Source organism: Clupea harengus, chromosome 16, assembly GCF_900700415.2.
Source record: "Clupea harengus chromosome 16, Ch_v2.0.2, whole genome shotgun sequence".
NCBI lineage: Eukaryota > Metazoa > Chordata > Actinopteri > Clupeiformes > Clupeidae > Clupea > Clupea harengus.
This window is the reverse complement of record NC_045167.1, coordinates 19,053,531-19,070,770: the sequence shown is the minus strand read 5'-3', so window position 1 is coordinate 19,070,770 and position 17,240 is coordinate 19,053,531. Positions and strand designations below refer to the sequence as shown.

The window sequence follows — 17,240 nt, the reverse complement described above, 5'->3', positions numbered from 1 at the left end:
TTTCTCAGTCGTTTAGGCAAAAGTAAATAATTATATCAATAAATGTGTCAGTGTCACCAAAATGCAAGTTCTTTTTATCATGGTTTGTAACCAAGACAGTCAAAACACTTTGTCATGTTGTCAATTTAAAATGATATCCTAGAAGTGTGTTCCTTATTTCCAAATTAGCTTTTTCCTGTACCTCTTTGTCTCACTTGCAGTCATATATTCACAATACAGGATTATTGCATGTCTCCAACGAACTGAATGTTATTTTCTAGCAAGTTGACTGCTATTTGTGTCCATGACAACAATTTCATTTCAACAAGGCTCCAAATAATTATTGAAGAGAATCTCAGCGGGATGCAGAAAATCACTTGAGAGGCTGGACAGTAACAACAAATACAGCCTGTTGAGAAACCCTGAGACAATCTTGTATGCCTCATGAATTCTTTGAGAGCAAAGTAATGTTATCCAATCATGATAATCATAGACAATTTTACCATACTGTAATTCAGAAAAGAACTTGGAGTTGATGTACCGTGTAAAAAAGATAAACTGATCAGCATTCTTTTGAGTCCACGAAATGTTTACATTGTTTGCATTGACCACATACAGTACTTAATTTGGCATGCTGCCCCATGCTCATACAAAACCCCTCCCATTATCATTAATGAAATCCCTGTGGGTGATTTGTATGCAAGGTAGGTAAGATTTTGTGTTCTGTAAAGCCCAATGGTGAAAATATGACTGAACACATTGTTGTCTGATTTTCCCTCATGCTGTTCTGGCACATCCACTCTGGCTTGGAGGCCTATGAGGTTTTACACTCATTTTTTTGCCTTTGACAAATGTAATTAATCCTCATCAATCACATGTAAACAATCAAGATTTGAATGACAAGTAATTTAGCAAACTAATGTCCCTGAAACTTATGAAGCATATGGTTGACACTTAATGATAACTGTTAACTCATTTGCATGTGACGGTGAGTAAATACCTAGATGTTTTTGGGGGTAAGACTTAACGATTGATGATTGTTCATACCTCTTTGCATGAATATGCGAAAGCATTTGTAAAATGTCCAAAAGAATGAGAAGTTCTGTGATGATGTGCACAAGTGAATGGATGATGTGGAGGTTGAACAAACAGTTTTGAGAATTTTAATTTTGATCTGAGAAATGTACCTAAGCGACTGAGAAAAACTGTTCATTATATTTTATCATTTCATTATTAGTTATATCATTACAGTTCAGCAGTGCTGATGATATTTCATGTGCACATTAATTAATGTTAGTGTTCATGGATGTGCTTGAGTCAATCTATCCACACAGTGAAATCAAATATGCTGTGTGAATTTTGACAAGGCGCTAGGCTGGGCAGACTTACGCGTCCTCCCAGTCACTGAGGCGGAGCTGCAAAGGGCCCCGCTCACGGTCCGCACGTTGATCTGGTACGAGCGTCCAGGGGTGAGCACATTAAAGGTGCACTCCCTCATATCCGCGTCCAATTTCCTCTCCCCCTGGGTGGTGTTGCCGTGGAGCAGCTCCACCTTGTACTCGCTCCGAGGGCTGGGGCCGGGGGTGTGGCTCCAGAGGGCGCTGATCGACGTCTCGTCCACGTGACGGATGTGCAGGTCAGAGACGGGACCAGGGGCTGAGGAAAAACAGAGAGAGAAACAAGCGGAACAGATGTGTAAAACATTTTAGGACACTTTACGAACTAAATCCTAAAGTAAACACCACTGATTATTACAGTAATATACTTATTTACATTTAGCAGACTCTTTTATCCAAAGCGACTTACAAGGAAATTGCATTTATACATCAGGAGCAGTTTTTAGGGGTTCAGTGTCTTGCTCAAGGACACTTACACACTTGGTAAGGAGGAGTGGGGAATCGAACTAGCAACCTTCCAATTACTAAACGACTCCTCTACCCCCTGTACCACTGTCTACCTTGCAGCATGCATATTACAATGCCTAAACACATGATGTACAGTGTGTGTTCTGTTTGGACACTGTTGTGCCTAGAAATATTGTACAGCAATTCATTCACAATACAAGCATAGAAGATGCAAAAAACTGTCGTTACAGTGCTTTGTTGATAATGTGCTATGTATGTGCAAGAAAATAAGCCACATCCTACACAACGAATAAGTCCACACAAGAAGATTTCTCCCACCTGTTCCATCACAGTATTTGGCCGTGGCGAGGTCCCCACTCTCCACTATCACCGCCACCCTGTCTGCACTCCCAGGGCCCAGGCCCAGGTCACTCAGGCTGAGCTCCCTTGCTGTCTTCTCCACCGTCGTGTTCACCATGACCTCCGAGCCCTTCAGCAGCAGCACGCGGTAGCGCTCCCATACGCCAGCAGGGGGCACCCACGTCAGCTTCAGACCACTGCAGTCGGCCAGGCTCCCCAAAGCCAGCTCAGACACCCCGGCTGGCGCTGCAGAGAGAGTCGAACGGAGAGATGAGAGGGAAGCCCAGAGGAGGGAATGTTCATCACCCAAAACACTCGTATCACTCAAATCCCAATCAATGATCACACTCATATCACTCAAATCCCAATCAGCGATCACACTCATATCACTCAAATCCCAATCAATGATCACACTCATATCACTCAAATCCCAATCAGCGATCACACTCATATCACTCAAATCCCAATCAATGATCACACTCATATCACTCAAATCCCAATCAATGATCACACTCATATCACTCAAATCCCAATCAATGATCACACTCATATCACTCAAATCCCAATCAATGATCACACTCATATCACTCAAATCCCAATCAATGATTACACTCATATCACTCAAATCCCAATCAATGATCAAACTCATATCACTCAAATCCCAATCAATGATCACACTCATATCACTCAAATCCCAATCCTCTGTCTCTTGTTTAAATGATGGCCACATGTTTCAAATTTGTTTTGAAAATCATGGTGGATAAAACCCTGCTGTATCAGCAAATGTACGTATGCTTTGCATTGACTGATTTCAGATAAACACAATCATATCTATTTGTGTTCATTAGCAAATGTTGAATAGAACATCTTAGCAACGACCCCACTGTGTGGATAGATTGACTCAAGCACATCCATGAACACTAACATTAATTAATGTGCACATGAAATATCATCAGTATGCCAGGCTGGTGATCTCACTTGTCTGTCCGAGGATGCTGGTTTGGTTGGAGAGCCCTCCGCTGGTGGTGGACACTGAGAGGCTGTAGGCCTGGCCTGGGGTGAGCTGCTGGAAGAGGGCCTCGGTGGCGTCGGAGGGGAGGCCCCTCTCCTGGAGGACAGACCCGCCGGCAGACAGGGCCAGCAGGTAACCGTCTAAATCCCCTGCTGGGCGCTCCCACGAGGCCGTCAAACTGTCCTCAAGGCCACTGCTCTCCAGCCTCAGGTTGGTGACCATGGCAGGTACTGCGTGTATGAGAGAGAGTGGAGGGGTGTGTGTGTGTGTGTGTGAAAGAAAGATAAGTGTATGTTGATTTTGGAAGTAAGAAAATAACAACAATTCTTAATTGAGCTGTCAACAATATTGGACTACACTGTCTTGAACAGACAGATAGATTCATAGGGGGATAGGGATCATGTGATATGCTCTACATCTTTCAATAGTCTCTGGGTACCAACGTGTTTTTTTCGTGGTCAGACATTATGCTGTCCAATGCACGGCCTGATCTGAGGTCAGTTTACTGTAATGTCACTCTCACATCCTCACATCGACTGTTCCCACATGCAGCCGAGCGAGCCCAACGATGAGCGGAAAAGAGATGTCAGAGGAAGAGATGGAAGCGGAGGAGGTGAAAAGAGAGTGATTGGAGCAGATGAAAAGGCGTGTGTGTGTGTGTGTGTGTGTGTGTGTGTGTGTGTGTGTGTGTTTGAGTGACAGGGCCCAGATGGTGACATAACGGGAGGATGAGGAGTCCTTTGTGTGCCCAGTGACAACAGGAAAAATACACACCAGCAGGGTGGAGGTAAGCCAACTCAAAATATCATGGAACATTCAAAGCATACACACACACACACACACACACACACACACACACACACACACACACACACACACACACACACACACACAAAGATACGTGCAAGCATGGTCAAAGAAAAATAGTAAGGTCAGAAGAAGGGGAGAAAAATGAGCAGAAGCCATTCAGACAGCCGGCATATTAAAACTCAAAGAAACCCAATTAACTCCATGAAAAGCCAACAGAGCTCAGCGAGCCATGACCTAAAGATAGCCACTTGTGCACATTCAATATTTTCGCAAAGGGTAAATGCATTGAAATAGCTGCGCACACACACTCTCTCTCACACACACACACACTCTCACACACACATTCCACATCTATGCACAGAGCGCTGGGAAAGCAATGGACGAGGAAGCAGAACAGGCCCTGATGGGTCTTTGACACACTGATCACACCGACCTTGTGTCTCTTTCCCACACACTCAGCACTTCTAGCAGGACACACACACACACACACACATACACACATATGCACACATTATCAGCTTCGTTCCCTGACATTCTATCTCGCAAACGCCCGTCGTATCTCTTAAATGTGACACTTCTCACAGTTTAGTTCTCAGTAGTTCTAATAACAAATGGAGCAGCGGATGTCATATAGTCACCCTATCTCAAGTGAAAGGGTTCTCACTGTGGCCTGGTGCATCCCAAACAAAAACAACAAAACCTGACAACCCCACACTGCTTTTTGTTTGTGTTTTAAATTGGCACAAAATAGATGTGGACTAGTGCATCTTAAGCTATATGCCCCCCTTTTATATATTGTTTCATCAGTGTCTGTAAACTGACTCTGCTACAACCACAGTGATTTTGATGCCTGATTGCTGATGCATTCAAAGCTCAGTTATCGCCAACTCACTGTCGCCCCCTACCTGTCTGAGTAGGCATAGAGAACAGCGTTCTCTGGCCCCCTGCCTCTGTCACCGCGGTGATATTATACCGGCGTCCTGGTATCAGTCCTATGAATCTGTAGGACGTTGCTGTGGTCTCCAGGGTTTCATTCCAAGTGGCGTTCTGCCCATCGATGAGCAGTACCCGAATGCCATCAACCCTGCCTGGGCCTAGCCACCAGGAAACATCCAGGCTTCCAGAGGATTGAGACACCTTGAGGCCCTCAACTGCAGAGGGACCTGGGAGAGACACAGTGGGGGTTAGACAAATTAAGTAGAAATAAGACCAAGTAAATCCATTGAAGATGCAGCTCATCATTCTAGCGAAAAAAAGGTTGTTGATGTTTGAGTTAAACAGCCAATCTAATTACACCCCTCCCTTCCGTGCTCCTGAAGCAATTCATTGATTGGCTGGAATTGTTTCTGGTTTGGTCGAGCCGCTATGTTTGTTTCCTATTTACAGAGGCAGGGCTGTGCATGGACACCAGAGTATTTTTTGAGTGCGTACACTGAACGGAGAGCTAGAGGACCGTGAGGAGCTGCATTTGGCAAAAAGTGTATTAGATTAAAAGAGATTGCGTTTACATTTCAGTTCATTTCAGGAGGTTTCAGTTCAGAATGAAAGTCGAATACGCCACATTGACGTAATCTCACTGAACCTCTATCACATATTTGTCACATAACATTTTTTTTTCATTTCTTCCACACATCTAAAAGTGAAGGCATCACCATCGCTCATTAAATCTCTGGACGAAGCAGTTCACCAACTGCTATCATTCATTTCCTATGCTATCCTGATTAGATAATTTAAAATTTTAAGGTGGTACCCCCTGACTGCCTAAATCAGGTCAGCTCTGTGGCAGTTACACAATGCCACACAGAGGAGGTGTGGTGGTGGAAGCCTTGCCATGCATGTTACCCTGTGAAACCGCGCCAGGGCGCCCAGCAGAGAGATGCCGAGCCAGATAGGATTGTCGCTGCCTAAAGAGCAACACTCTCTCCGGGGTGTATGCTGGCCCCGCCACGAGGGCATTGTGGGAACGCCGAGGTTGGGAAAGGGGGACCTTTTCGGATGGGGGCCCAGGGGCGAGGCGGCTCGAGCTGAGCGCTGCCTCAGAACCGCCAGCCTTTCTTTACGACTTCCTCCCTGGCGCCCCATTAAGGAGGGAACGGCCAAGGCTGCACGGCTTCGGTGCGCCGAACAATGGCCAATCTCTGGTCTATGGGCACTCTAAGTGTGTTTATGTTCGCTGTCAACTGCCACTCTACACGTCCAGGGTCTGTGGTGTTGCCAGATTCATGGGAATGGAGCTTTGTTGCCCAACACTCAGGCTGGTTGAAAGGTTCTCTACCTGTGGTTATATCTGATGAATGCATGTTTTCTTTTCTCTTATTTTTGGATTCAGTGGTCAAAGATTAAGTGGTCCATGCCTGTGTTATACTGACGAGATTGATATTTGAGTTAGTTTACGAGCTAGCCTCAATGGTTACTTAGCATTCTATATTGTTGCAAATACCATCTATTGTGGAATTCTTTTTTACATTTTTTTAATTGATTTAAATTGCCAATTTTGAACATGTATTTCAAGCAGAATTTAAATACGTTTCTGTGATCAAAGAAATGATTGACAGAATGAAAATCGTGTTATTATGAACTACATGGCTCTGATAATCAATGACTGCAGAAGGCTTACATTATTTAAAATAATCAGACAGCTGTTACATCATTAAAAAATAATCAGACTCTTTCATGTTTTGTATCTAAAGTCCATCCTTTAGCGGAATAGATCATTTATCTCAACAGTGCAGAATTAGTCCATGAAAATTAAAAGTAACATGGCCATTATTCATCTTTGCCATTTAAAAGTTTTTAAAAGTCCAGTTTTAAACTCTTTGTTTGACTGCCTGAAATAGTGTTTGGCGTGACAGCAATTCTTTTGACCAACGGAAAACCACATCAGAGAAGGGCAGAGGTTCAGGTAGAGAGAGCAGGTTGCGTGCTGTGAAGGTCAAGGGCTTTTTATCTGTCCTTCCCACAAGAGAAAGTACACACACACACACACACACACACACACACACACACACACACACACACACACACACACACACACACACACACACACACACACACACACACACACACACACATGGACTCCCCCTATCCGTTAGAACAAAGAAACAATGGAGGCAGGAAAGGGCTGGGGAGAGGACAAGCCAGTCTGGAAATACACACTTAGGGTCAGACTTCTGTTCTGGGTGCATGCCAAGAATGCACACACAAGGTACACTCACATACACTACACACTCACACACACAAACACACACACACACACATACATACATACACACACACACACTACACACACACACACAAGCAAACACACACACACACAAGCACACACACACATACATACACTCAAACACACTACACACACACACACACACACACACACACACACACACACACACACACACACACACACACACACACACACTAATTGGTACTTCCATTGTCTAACTGTTGGACTATTCAAACTATTTCTGAAATTATTAGTTTTTTCCAATCATTTTAGTTTTTGTACCTATACCATGGATACTTTTCCCAAACACTTAACACAGTGGGCTTTACAGACACACACCTCTGCATATCAGTTAACTTTTGGTGCAAAATGCACTACAACAACCACACCACAATCAATTCTGCCGTAACTTTAACACATGTTCCCTCTCAGAGTAGAATGACCTAAAAAACACTAACAACTTGAAGAATTGCTAATTGCATCTATAATATGTTGCTGTGTCCTCCAGTTTAGCATAGATTACTGTAGTGTTGCATTAAAAAAGGAGAAAAAACACACAAACACTTCTTTGGACTACAGTAATAAAGTTTGTAATATGACAGTAAACAAATAATTCTAAAATGCTGCAATATGTTTCATTACAGCCATATGCTAGAATTGCATGTGTTACTGCACTATATAGGCTTACTACATTACAACAAAAAGGCATGAATATGCTACGTATTTACTGCAGTATTTCCAATGCAGTAAATTACATACATCAACACAAGATACAGTCTACCAAAGTACTGTAATACCACTAGAAGTCTGCTGTAGCCCCTACAGTAATGCTGATCCATTCTGTCCTCTGCATTTGGTGTCAAACTTTTACATGTTTGAACTTCGCATTTACAGGTAACATTCTCCTCTGCATTGCATCTTGGAAATACGTCAATCCAAGCCAAGTATCTGAAGACAGTGTTGATATGTCGGTTTGCCTCTCACAATAGATGTCAAAATGTGGCAAATTTACTGTAATTACTGTAAATTGAAGAATTGCATTCTTCAATCACTGTCTTTCACTGATAGCCTATGACTTACATAAGGAGCAGTACTGTAATAGTGGAAACAACTTTTCATGAACAGTTACATCTATGTTTGCCTTCTATATACTCTATTACTATTAGAGATAGTGAGAAGTCTGCAAGCCAAAACAAACTAAATAATCTAAATAAACGTTCTGCTTAATTAAGAATACTTTTTCTTATTCAAGCATATAATTTTATTTGTCTGTCTAAACAAAGCATCTTTCCATCTACAGTGATCTAAATTACTGTAAGTAAGGTTTTGAACTGAAAGTTAACTGTTCTGAAAAGAGTATCTAAACATTGGCAAAAAATGCTGTAGTTCCATAGTGTTTTGCTGGTAGTGAACATTGACTGGGACAGGTATCCATGAATTTTGGAAGAAGGTGTCATTGCCAGCATTTGTATCTAAGCATAGGGGCAAGTATCCACAGTGTGGTTCACATGGTCTACATGTGTTAAGTGTTTTGGGAATGTGAACATGGTATAGGTACAAGAACTAAAATGATTGGAAAAAACTGTAAACTGGAATTTGTGAACTACTTTGATTTGTGTAATTACAGGTTTAATTTTACTCTGATATGGCCACTGTTGAAATAGGTAAGAGTAAACAAATATAGTCTAATTATTTGTACAGTTTTTTTTTTTAATTTAAAATTATTTTTACTGACTTGCTTTAATCCTGAATTTGTATTCCAAAAAGTTAATGACATAAGTCAAATCTGACCCATTTCCTGTTTCTGCTTATAATCATCCAGTAAGACACTTTAAATTATGTCATATCTTACAATAACTCCAGACATATAAAACAGACATTCAACTCACTAGATCATACCAGGAATATATTAACAAAGCAAATCTGAAAACACAGATTCATCTAGATTTACAAAAACAATGTAATCCTGATTGCATAATTACAAGTCAGTGATTCCCAGTGCAATGGTGCATTCAATGCCTTATATTGCATTTGCATTATTCTTGCCCAGAAAATGCTAACGATGTATAAATGTGTATTATATGTAACCAAGAGATTATATATATATATATATATATATATATATATATATATATATATATATAACCAAGATGCAAGTGACCAGGGAAATTGCAAGACACCTTCTCATCGTTTGGTGCAATCTTGAAGCACTTTATGGTTTAGATGTTTATAGATAGATAATGAATAGATGTGTAATAATGAAATATAACATATATGCACTGCATATTTCATGAGAGAACATTTTCTAAAAGAACCTGCCACTTACTTGTGGAAAATGACACATTCGCTTGTGCTCCATCTGTCTTGGATTCTATTCTGAGATGATAAGTGGTCCCAGGCTCTAAACTTTGAAGCTCACATCGATTCTCATATTCAGATCCCAGACTTTTATGACAATCTGTGATTTTTGAGTCGCTGTTGGTGTCCGTCACTCCAAAGTCACACTCTTTGCCTGTCGTGGTGAACTTAATCAGAATGGAATCCAGGCTGGAGATGGCATCGGTGTGATTGATGTCACATCCCTGTGTGTCGTTCACAGGTGCACACTGAAAGAGAATAATTGGGCTTTGTCACCACACAACGCTTTAGCTGCAAAACTTTGACTTCCAGGGGCCCCTAATTCCATCGACAGCAATTAAAGCTACTTTGATAACGTGACAAAATAATTTTGCTAATTTAATACCATGAGCAAGATCCTAAGCGCAAAACATGTGTAGGTCAGCGCAATGCTCCCACACGCCACACGATAGCTTTAACTCATGCACAATGGACTTAACTCGTTGCCCATCAATTAAATTAGGGCCCCAAGTATTATTTAAAAATTAAACAATGTTTACTTAGTTTTTTAATCAGACAGTTTTTCCAACATGTCAATATGTCATTGAAAACTCAGAATCTTTCATTCTTGGTTACTTACCCATGCTCCAGATGTAAGTATTATCATGAAGGCAAGTACTTTACTCTGCATAATAACGGCCAATTAATTTAGTACTTCTATTTATAAAAGCGATCCACTCCAGCAGGGCACTTAAAACCATACTCCCACAGCACCGATGAATGCTGAACAGGCTCCCCATGCGTTGGACAACAAACAAGTCGCCTTCAACTTCAAGTCAGGCCTCAATACATGTATTATATACGAAAGAGCATACGAATTAAGCTCAAAACTTGAGGGCCAAAATTTCAGATGAACAGATTGAACTGTCGGTATCCTTCAGTCTACTCGTGCAAAAAGAAGATGCTGGTGTCCTCAGGGTATTTCCTGCAGTCTCTTGCGTTTCTCGCCGGGCCTTTGTCTCAGAGCTTGATCCAGGACACAAAAACAGCAAGACCGCTTCCGATATCAGTTCTCTAGTGTTCCCTGTGAACTTTTGAGGTTTTTCGTGTAGATCTTGTAAATCCAAAGAATCGATGCACTAGTCTCATGGCGTTGGTGGTAACTCTCAACACTTTCCTAACAGAAAGACCACCATCCTAACTACTTTTAGACTGCCCACCCCTCTTTCCTTCCTGCTCTCTGCCTGTCTCTCTCTCTCTCTCTCTCTCTCACACACACTCACTCCATCATATCCCTTTTGTTTCTCTTTTGTATTTTCACCAAGAAATAGTAGTGAATTGGAACTCAGAGTGGTATAAAAGTATTAAAGTAATAATGAATGACTGTAAAATGATTGTATGTCTATGTGTTATGTCATAAGAGATGTTTGTTTACTGAGTCACCCACTGAAATTTTTCTGGCGTGTCTGCCTTATGAGGTAATGTTTAAAACGGACTGGCAGCGTGACAATGAAAGGATGTACACAAGTGAAGGGAAGAAATGCCCCAAACATCTCAATCTGTCAGTCAGGACTCTCGCTTGTTTGTTTTTAAAGCAGGTCCGCACATAAGCGTGCATAAACATGGACTTACATTGTCTCTGATGTGTGTAGAAAAGGTTTGTCACGTTTTAGAAATCGTTTAGAACTGCTCGGAAGATGTGATTATGAATGATTTCGTCTTGTTGTGTTTTGAAAGCAGTGATATTTTTATAAGAAAGTCTTGATTTGATGTCTGGCAAACATAACAAAAAATAAAGCAATTATTACAATCGCAAAAGTACAACATTGTTATCTTCAGTTGACTGAGAATAAGAAAAACAAGACAATAAAATGATCTAATCACTGTTTGTTTAAACAAGATCCGTTTATTGGCAGTTTAGACTGTAAAGTCAATATTGTAGATATCAGTACAGGGCAGTTTGTGTTGGCATAATAACCGTTTGCCCGCTCTATCCAAAGAACCACTTCTCCAGAAGTCACTTGCACGGAGTGGCAATTATCTTCTTTTTTTTTCAAAAGACAAATGTATAGTGTGTTACATTTGAATCAGAAAGCATCGGTGGTTGTATGGCTTGAGTAACTAATGATCATCTATCACATTTGAATCATGTATTGGTTGATTGATTGATTGATCATCTATCACATGGCCTACCCATCAGCCACAGCTGCTCTGATGTGCCATCCACTGTAGTCACTGGAGTCCAGGTGTGTGTGGGATGAGGGGACGTGAATACATAAATAATTGCTATTTCACAGAGAAAGAGAGAGTGAGAGACAAAAAGAAAGACAGAGAGAAAGAGAGAGAGAGATACAGAGAGAGAGAGAAAATATAACGAAAATTCCAAATAGGAAGCCATTTTTTTTTCAGCTTGATGGCTTTCCTCAAAGACTTCCTCAAACCCTAAATTACATAATATGTACATTTTAGAGTATATATGTTTGTATATACGTTTACTTACTTACTATTGTGGTTATGCTGAACAGTCATCTAATCACAACATTCATGTTGATTAGTAATATATAGGAAAAAACTCATTGTCTGATTATTATGACCACCACTAGGCCCACATAGTGGATAGTCGCTACGAACAGTAAACAATATGCACTGACATTTACCATTGATACAGACCAATTCAGAGGCATTGTGCATTGTACCTGCTACACTTATCTAATATAAATAGACAAATATAGTTGTTTTTTCAAAACCTTTGTATCACAAATAATATCGATAAAAAATCAGCACATACAAAAAATGTCTTAGAAGATTTCATTGTCACACAACAATCGTTGTTCCTCGTTCTACACAACTGACAGATTCAACACTTGCCGTAGAAGCAGCAAGACTCTTATGCGGCATGACAATATGCGGCCACATAATCATAGTAATAGCACTTTCATATGTACATATGGTACTTACACAGTACAGTTAAACAACATGAAAACAAGTCAAATAGGTTGCCCTGAACATAGAGCTAGCGATATAATGTCCTCCAATGAAAATAGATCTTAGCTATATTTTAGGAATGTCACACACATAGAACACAGGGCTCATTTTAGATTGAGTACGTCTGGTCATCTTCCATTTTGATTGTGTTTTTATTCATAATCGGTAGCTGGGTGGAAACCCTATTTGGTTTTAATATTCTATATGAATCTATAGCAACACTTTAAAAAGGTGGCGTAGTGATACAAACATAAAGTCAATTGTGGGGCTTTGATGTCTACAATAGTTCTATGCTGCACCATTGAGAAGTCAGCCTAATATCATTTTTTCTTGTGTTTACAGAGAGTGTATGTTCATGTAGGTTGATTTGCACACATTTCGTTTAAATCCAGGGTATCAAAAAACAGTCTGCTCAAGTTATGCAAAAATAATTATATTAGCTATACATGAATATAATTCATAAACAAACATATAAACTATATTTTTGTATATTAAGACCGCGCCACGGACGTTGTATTCAATGCAAACATTGCCCATGGACAGGTGATGGTTTCCTTTTAAGAAAGTTGCATTTAAAACTCTCTTTTGTAACTTTACATGCTTTTGTAAGTAGCGTACAGCAAAAAAAATTGTAAATATTTGTTTATTAATCTAGTGCATTATTTAACTATTGCCATTTATATGTAAATTTAGGTCAAACAGATTTTTGGTTTTAATGGTAGGTTTAGGTGTAGCCATTGAGAAACAAAGGGTAAGGCCAGGACGTGATGAAGTTAACTTGAGATGTAGACAGGGCAAAGCAGGAGAAAAAAAAACGTTCTTCAGCTAAAACCAACCACACAGACACACAACTCGATTTGTGTGTTTAACGTGTTTTCATGACATAATATCAATCATTAGTTCAGTGTTTATGTTTGCATCCACCGTCTATTGTCAACATCACCATTGGCTTGTGAGGTGTATGTCAGGGCTGGAGTGAAAACATTACTGAACATAAAATTGGGATTAGCAAACTTTGGCTTTTTCTCAAACCAGGTAACCACTGTGAAAGCTGTGAGGGAGCAGTGTGTTTCATTGGTCCAACTAAATATCTGGCTCCACCATCCTTCCTTGAAATGAAATTGGCTTTTTCCTAAAAGAATATGGCAACAGAATCATATTGTGATGAGTCGACCGCTACATCTCCATTCCGCTCTGTATTTGAACAGTCTTAAGATGGAGACTGGGGGTTAAACCTCTAGACACTAATCAGGAGAGACCCCTATGCTTCTGCACAAAACACCACTGACAAAACCAAACACATTGTTCTTGTCCATGAGGAGAAGGTCCACCAGAGGTCTGCCTCAAAGTGCACAGCTGCTGATGTGTTGCAGAGGTCAGACCGGACTGAAGGCAGGTTGAGCACAAAAGATCTTGAGGCAAGAGAAGAGCTGCTGACGACAACAGAGAGAGAGAGAGAGAGAGAGAGAGAGAGAGAGAGAGAGAGAGAGAGAGTTGCAGAGACGAGATTGATATAATACATTCAGCCACGAGAAGAAAATAAAAACTCCAATGAGTCTCCAATGAGGACTCTCTCCCATATGCTCTTATACTGTCTTTCCTTAACACACAGCATGAGTCCAGAAACACCTCACTTCAAAACTTCGCCGCCCAAAAACTCTCAAGATCACTATCCCTCTGTCCTCCCAGAGCAAGATCACGCTGAAGGTTCTTCAGGTTGCAAAAAATGATGACCACCCATTGAGGTTTTTCAACTTCCAGGTGAAGTTGGCGCATAGGAGCAAAACACTTCCTGCTGAGGAGGAGGTGGAGGTGGAGATGGGTGCGGGAGGGGCTTTCACTGGCCGGCGTCGGCGGACAGGCGGCTCTCGTACAGGAACAGGGCGTGGTGGACGAACTCATACTGCTCCCCTGTTTGAATCATGCCACCCCTGGAGGAGGAGGAAGAGGAGGAGGAAGAGGAGGAGGAGAAGAAAGAGACGAGATCAGTAGGAGCGCCCTCTAAGGCCATCTGATTATGAAATGGCAGCCGCTTCCTGCTAACCTTTGAACAATGCTGGCACTCACTGGGTCACTTCACCCAGCCCATGCAGCTTTAAATATGCTTTCACACAGTGACATTTGCTTTTGTGGGTGTGTTTGTGTGTGTGTGTGTGTGTGTGTGTGTGTGTGTGTGTGTGTGTGTGTGTGTGTGTGTGTGTGTGTGTGGGTGTGGTGACCACAGGGAGCCTGGAAGGAGGGGGGGGGGGGGGGGGGGGGGGTACATCACAGAGGTATATGATGTCCAGAGGTAACACTGCTTTTAAATCACAATGATTAAGACATATATTTCTGAATTCTGATTTTTGCAGCGTTATTTCTCTTTCTCTCCATACCTGTCTGATCGGAGTTGGCAAACGATGCCCAACACGTCAACACTGCCCTCCATCTGCAGCTGGCGACAGCCAATAGTCGTGGCGATGAAGCATCCGGTGCGCCCGATACCAGCACTGAAACAGGGAATGAACAGGTACCGCATGTTACACAACACAACAAAAATGACTTGCCCATGCTTTGAGGAAGGTTACAATTTCAACTGTTTTAAAACCAATTGTGACAGCAGGGGAACCCTGGTGCGATTGACTGATGGGTTATTTTATTGCCAAGGGCCATGTGCTTTTTTTTTGACTCATTTGAAATAACAGAATGGTAAAATAGAGTTATAGAGGTACAGTGCTTGGCAAATGTCAAACCAACAATCCATACATTCGAAATTCATTTTATATTTAAATGTATCGTTTACTGTTATCTGGCATTATGGAGCTTATACTTTATATAGGAATTCTTGAAGACGACTCATTCAAAATAACAGAAGAGGGCTAATGGTAAAATAGAGCTAAAAACTCACAGTTCATACTTTTGAAATTGCTCTCTGAAATCCATTAACTCCCCCCAACCCCTTGTGTGGCCCCTGAGATGGTACCTGCAGTGAACGATCACGGGGCCTCTGGGGCCAGTGGCCAGCCGGTCCTCCTCCACCTCAGTCATGAGCTGCAGCAGAGGCTGGGTGCTGTCGGGGGTCTTGTGGTCGGGCCACGACGTGTACCAGTAGTGCTCCACCGCATGGCTCTGCCCCCCTTGCTGCGGTAGAGAGGCAAGGACACAATGAGTGAGCGAGGGAGACGGACGGGCAGATAACAATGGCACAGTGTAAAAAGGGCCATTCAAAAGTGTATACAAATAAATGGGATCTAAAACCGGGATGTTTTAAGAAATAAGTTCAGATTGAAATGAGCTCTAAACTTAAATCAGTGAGTTTTAAAGCAGCTGGGTAGAAATCATGTTTTCAACTGCAATCATCAATCATCAACTGCAATCAATCATCAACTGCCCAGCTTTCTGGGGTCTTCACCTCAGCACTCTCTGGCTTATGATTTAGCTGACACTGTATGTGACTGAGGTTATGCCGGTGGGAGTGGGATTTTACCTTCAGTGTGAGGCTGCGCACGGTGAAATGCTCACATTCCCGAACGCTGTTCACCAGCACTTCTGTTTTACCATAGATACCTCTCCTCTCCGGCCAGTACAGCACGCATTTCTGTAGGGCAAATCACACCAGCGTCAGTAACCTGATCACAGCCAGAGGCATAAAGGAGCTGATCACAGCAGCCTTGCTAATGAAATCAGCCACTTGGCAATAATGAACATATTAATTAATACATTAAAGTAAATATACTTAAGGTGTCACAACAAATTGATATATAAGAAGATAGATAAAACAAAATTTAAATAAAGTTTTTAGTATTTTCTGGAAGTGAAAATCATCTGCATGAGGTCTAGCTATACTGAATTGAGAGGCAGGCACTAAGGAGTTCTCCGGAGTCTCTTCCCCATTGCTATTCAAGTTTGCTTGTGTGGGTAACATTATTTAAGGAGCCATAATGAATCATATGCGCAATTCATTTACAGCTTCAGAGAATCAGTCCGACAGCTGTGTCATGCCAAGGATCTCCGAGGTGTCAGAGCGAGTCTGAGTCTGAGTCTGAGTCTGAGTCTGAATCTGTGAGCTTCTCTGGAGGGCAGCAGGGACAGATCATCACCTCGTTCTTCTCCTTCAGTTTGGTGATCATGACGATGACTGGGCTGTCCTCTTGCCAGGCCATCTGCCAGAAGTCGTTCACCGTGTTGATCATCGGACCCTGCGTGGCGATGTACGCTCTCTCGTCTCCCAGGTAACCCTGAAAAGCAAACAAAGGAAAGATGAAGAAATGGGCGAGGGGGGTGGAGGCACAGACACCGCTGAAATGTGACTGCCTTGACTGGTTTTTGAGATGCTTAAGAGAAATGGATGTTATGTAAATGTCAATGGATCGGACATTTATCAGGAACATTTAGGTAAAATAAGTCCTGCATAAATATGAAAAGCTTTATCATGCCAGAAAATACTAGAAGGTTCAATAATACTGCAGTGTACAATCCACAACATATATTTAACATAATTATAATACAATGTTGAAATATATTTCATAATGTAGTATTTCTTGTGTATGATTTGCCCTCTTTGCCTTTCCAAATGCAGGATATGCACTATAATTATGAGGAAGTTTTAGGTACATATTGTACAAACAAGATTGAACAAACAAAATATACAGTTTGGAGCCTTCATCAGCCTCATGGCTATATACATAAGATCCACAGTCAGATCTCAGAA

The 17,240-nt window shown here is 41.5% G+C and overlaps 2 protein-coding genes across 3 annotated transcripts in view; both read right to left on the bottom strand.

Moving 5' to 3' along the window:
• ptprb (protein tyrosine phosphatase receptor type b) overlaps nucleotides 1-10,797 on the bottom strand; it is a 47,589-nt gene extending 36,792 nt beyond the window's left edge. The window contains exons 1-6 of the mRNA XM_012841397.3: nucleotides 10,206-10,797; nucleotides 9,555-9,834; nucleotides 4,911-5,168; nucleotides 3,162-3,425; nucleotides 2,163-2,429; nucleotides 1,369-1,635 (exon numbers count right to left, since the gene is read on the bottom strand). Coding sequence (XP_012696851.2) covers nucleotides 1,369-1,635; nucleotides 2,163-2,429; nucleotides 3,162-3,425; nucleotides 4,911-5,168; nucleotides 9,555-9,834; nucleotides 10,206-10,256 — 1,387 coding nt within the window. The 5' untranslated portion in view covers nucleotides 10,257-10,797. The remainder of the gene's footprint in view (nucleotides 1-1,368; nucleotides 1,636-2,162; nucleotides 2,430-3,161; nucleotides 3,426-4,910; nucleotides 5,169-9,554; nucleotides 9,835-10,205) is intronic.
• A 2,101-nt stretch (nucleotides 10,798-12,898) lies between these two features.
• ptprr (protein tyrosine phosphatase receptor type R) overlaps nucleotides 12,899-17,240 on the bottom strand; it is a 46,946-nt gene continuing 42,604 nt past the window's right edge. For both annotated transcript variants that reach the window (XM_031583056.2, XM_042710106.1), the window contains 5 exons: nucleotides 16,630-16,767; nucleotides 16,017-16,127; nucleotides 15,513-15,670; nucleotides 14,926-15,039; nucleotides 12,899-14,481 (listed from right to left, as the gene is read on the bottom strand). In XM_031583056.2, coding sequence (XP_031438916.2) covers nucleotides 14,388-14,481; nucleotides 14,926-15,039; nucleotides 15,513-15,670; nucleotides 16,017-16,127; nucleotides 16,630-16,767 — 615 coding nt within the window. In that variant the 3' untranslated portion in view covers nucleotides 12,899-14,387. The remainder of the gene's footprint in view (nucleotides 14,482-14,925; nucleotides 15,040-15,512; nucleotides 15,671-16,016; nucleotides 16,128-16,629; nucleotides 16,768-17,240) is intronic.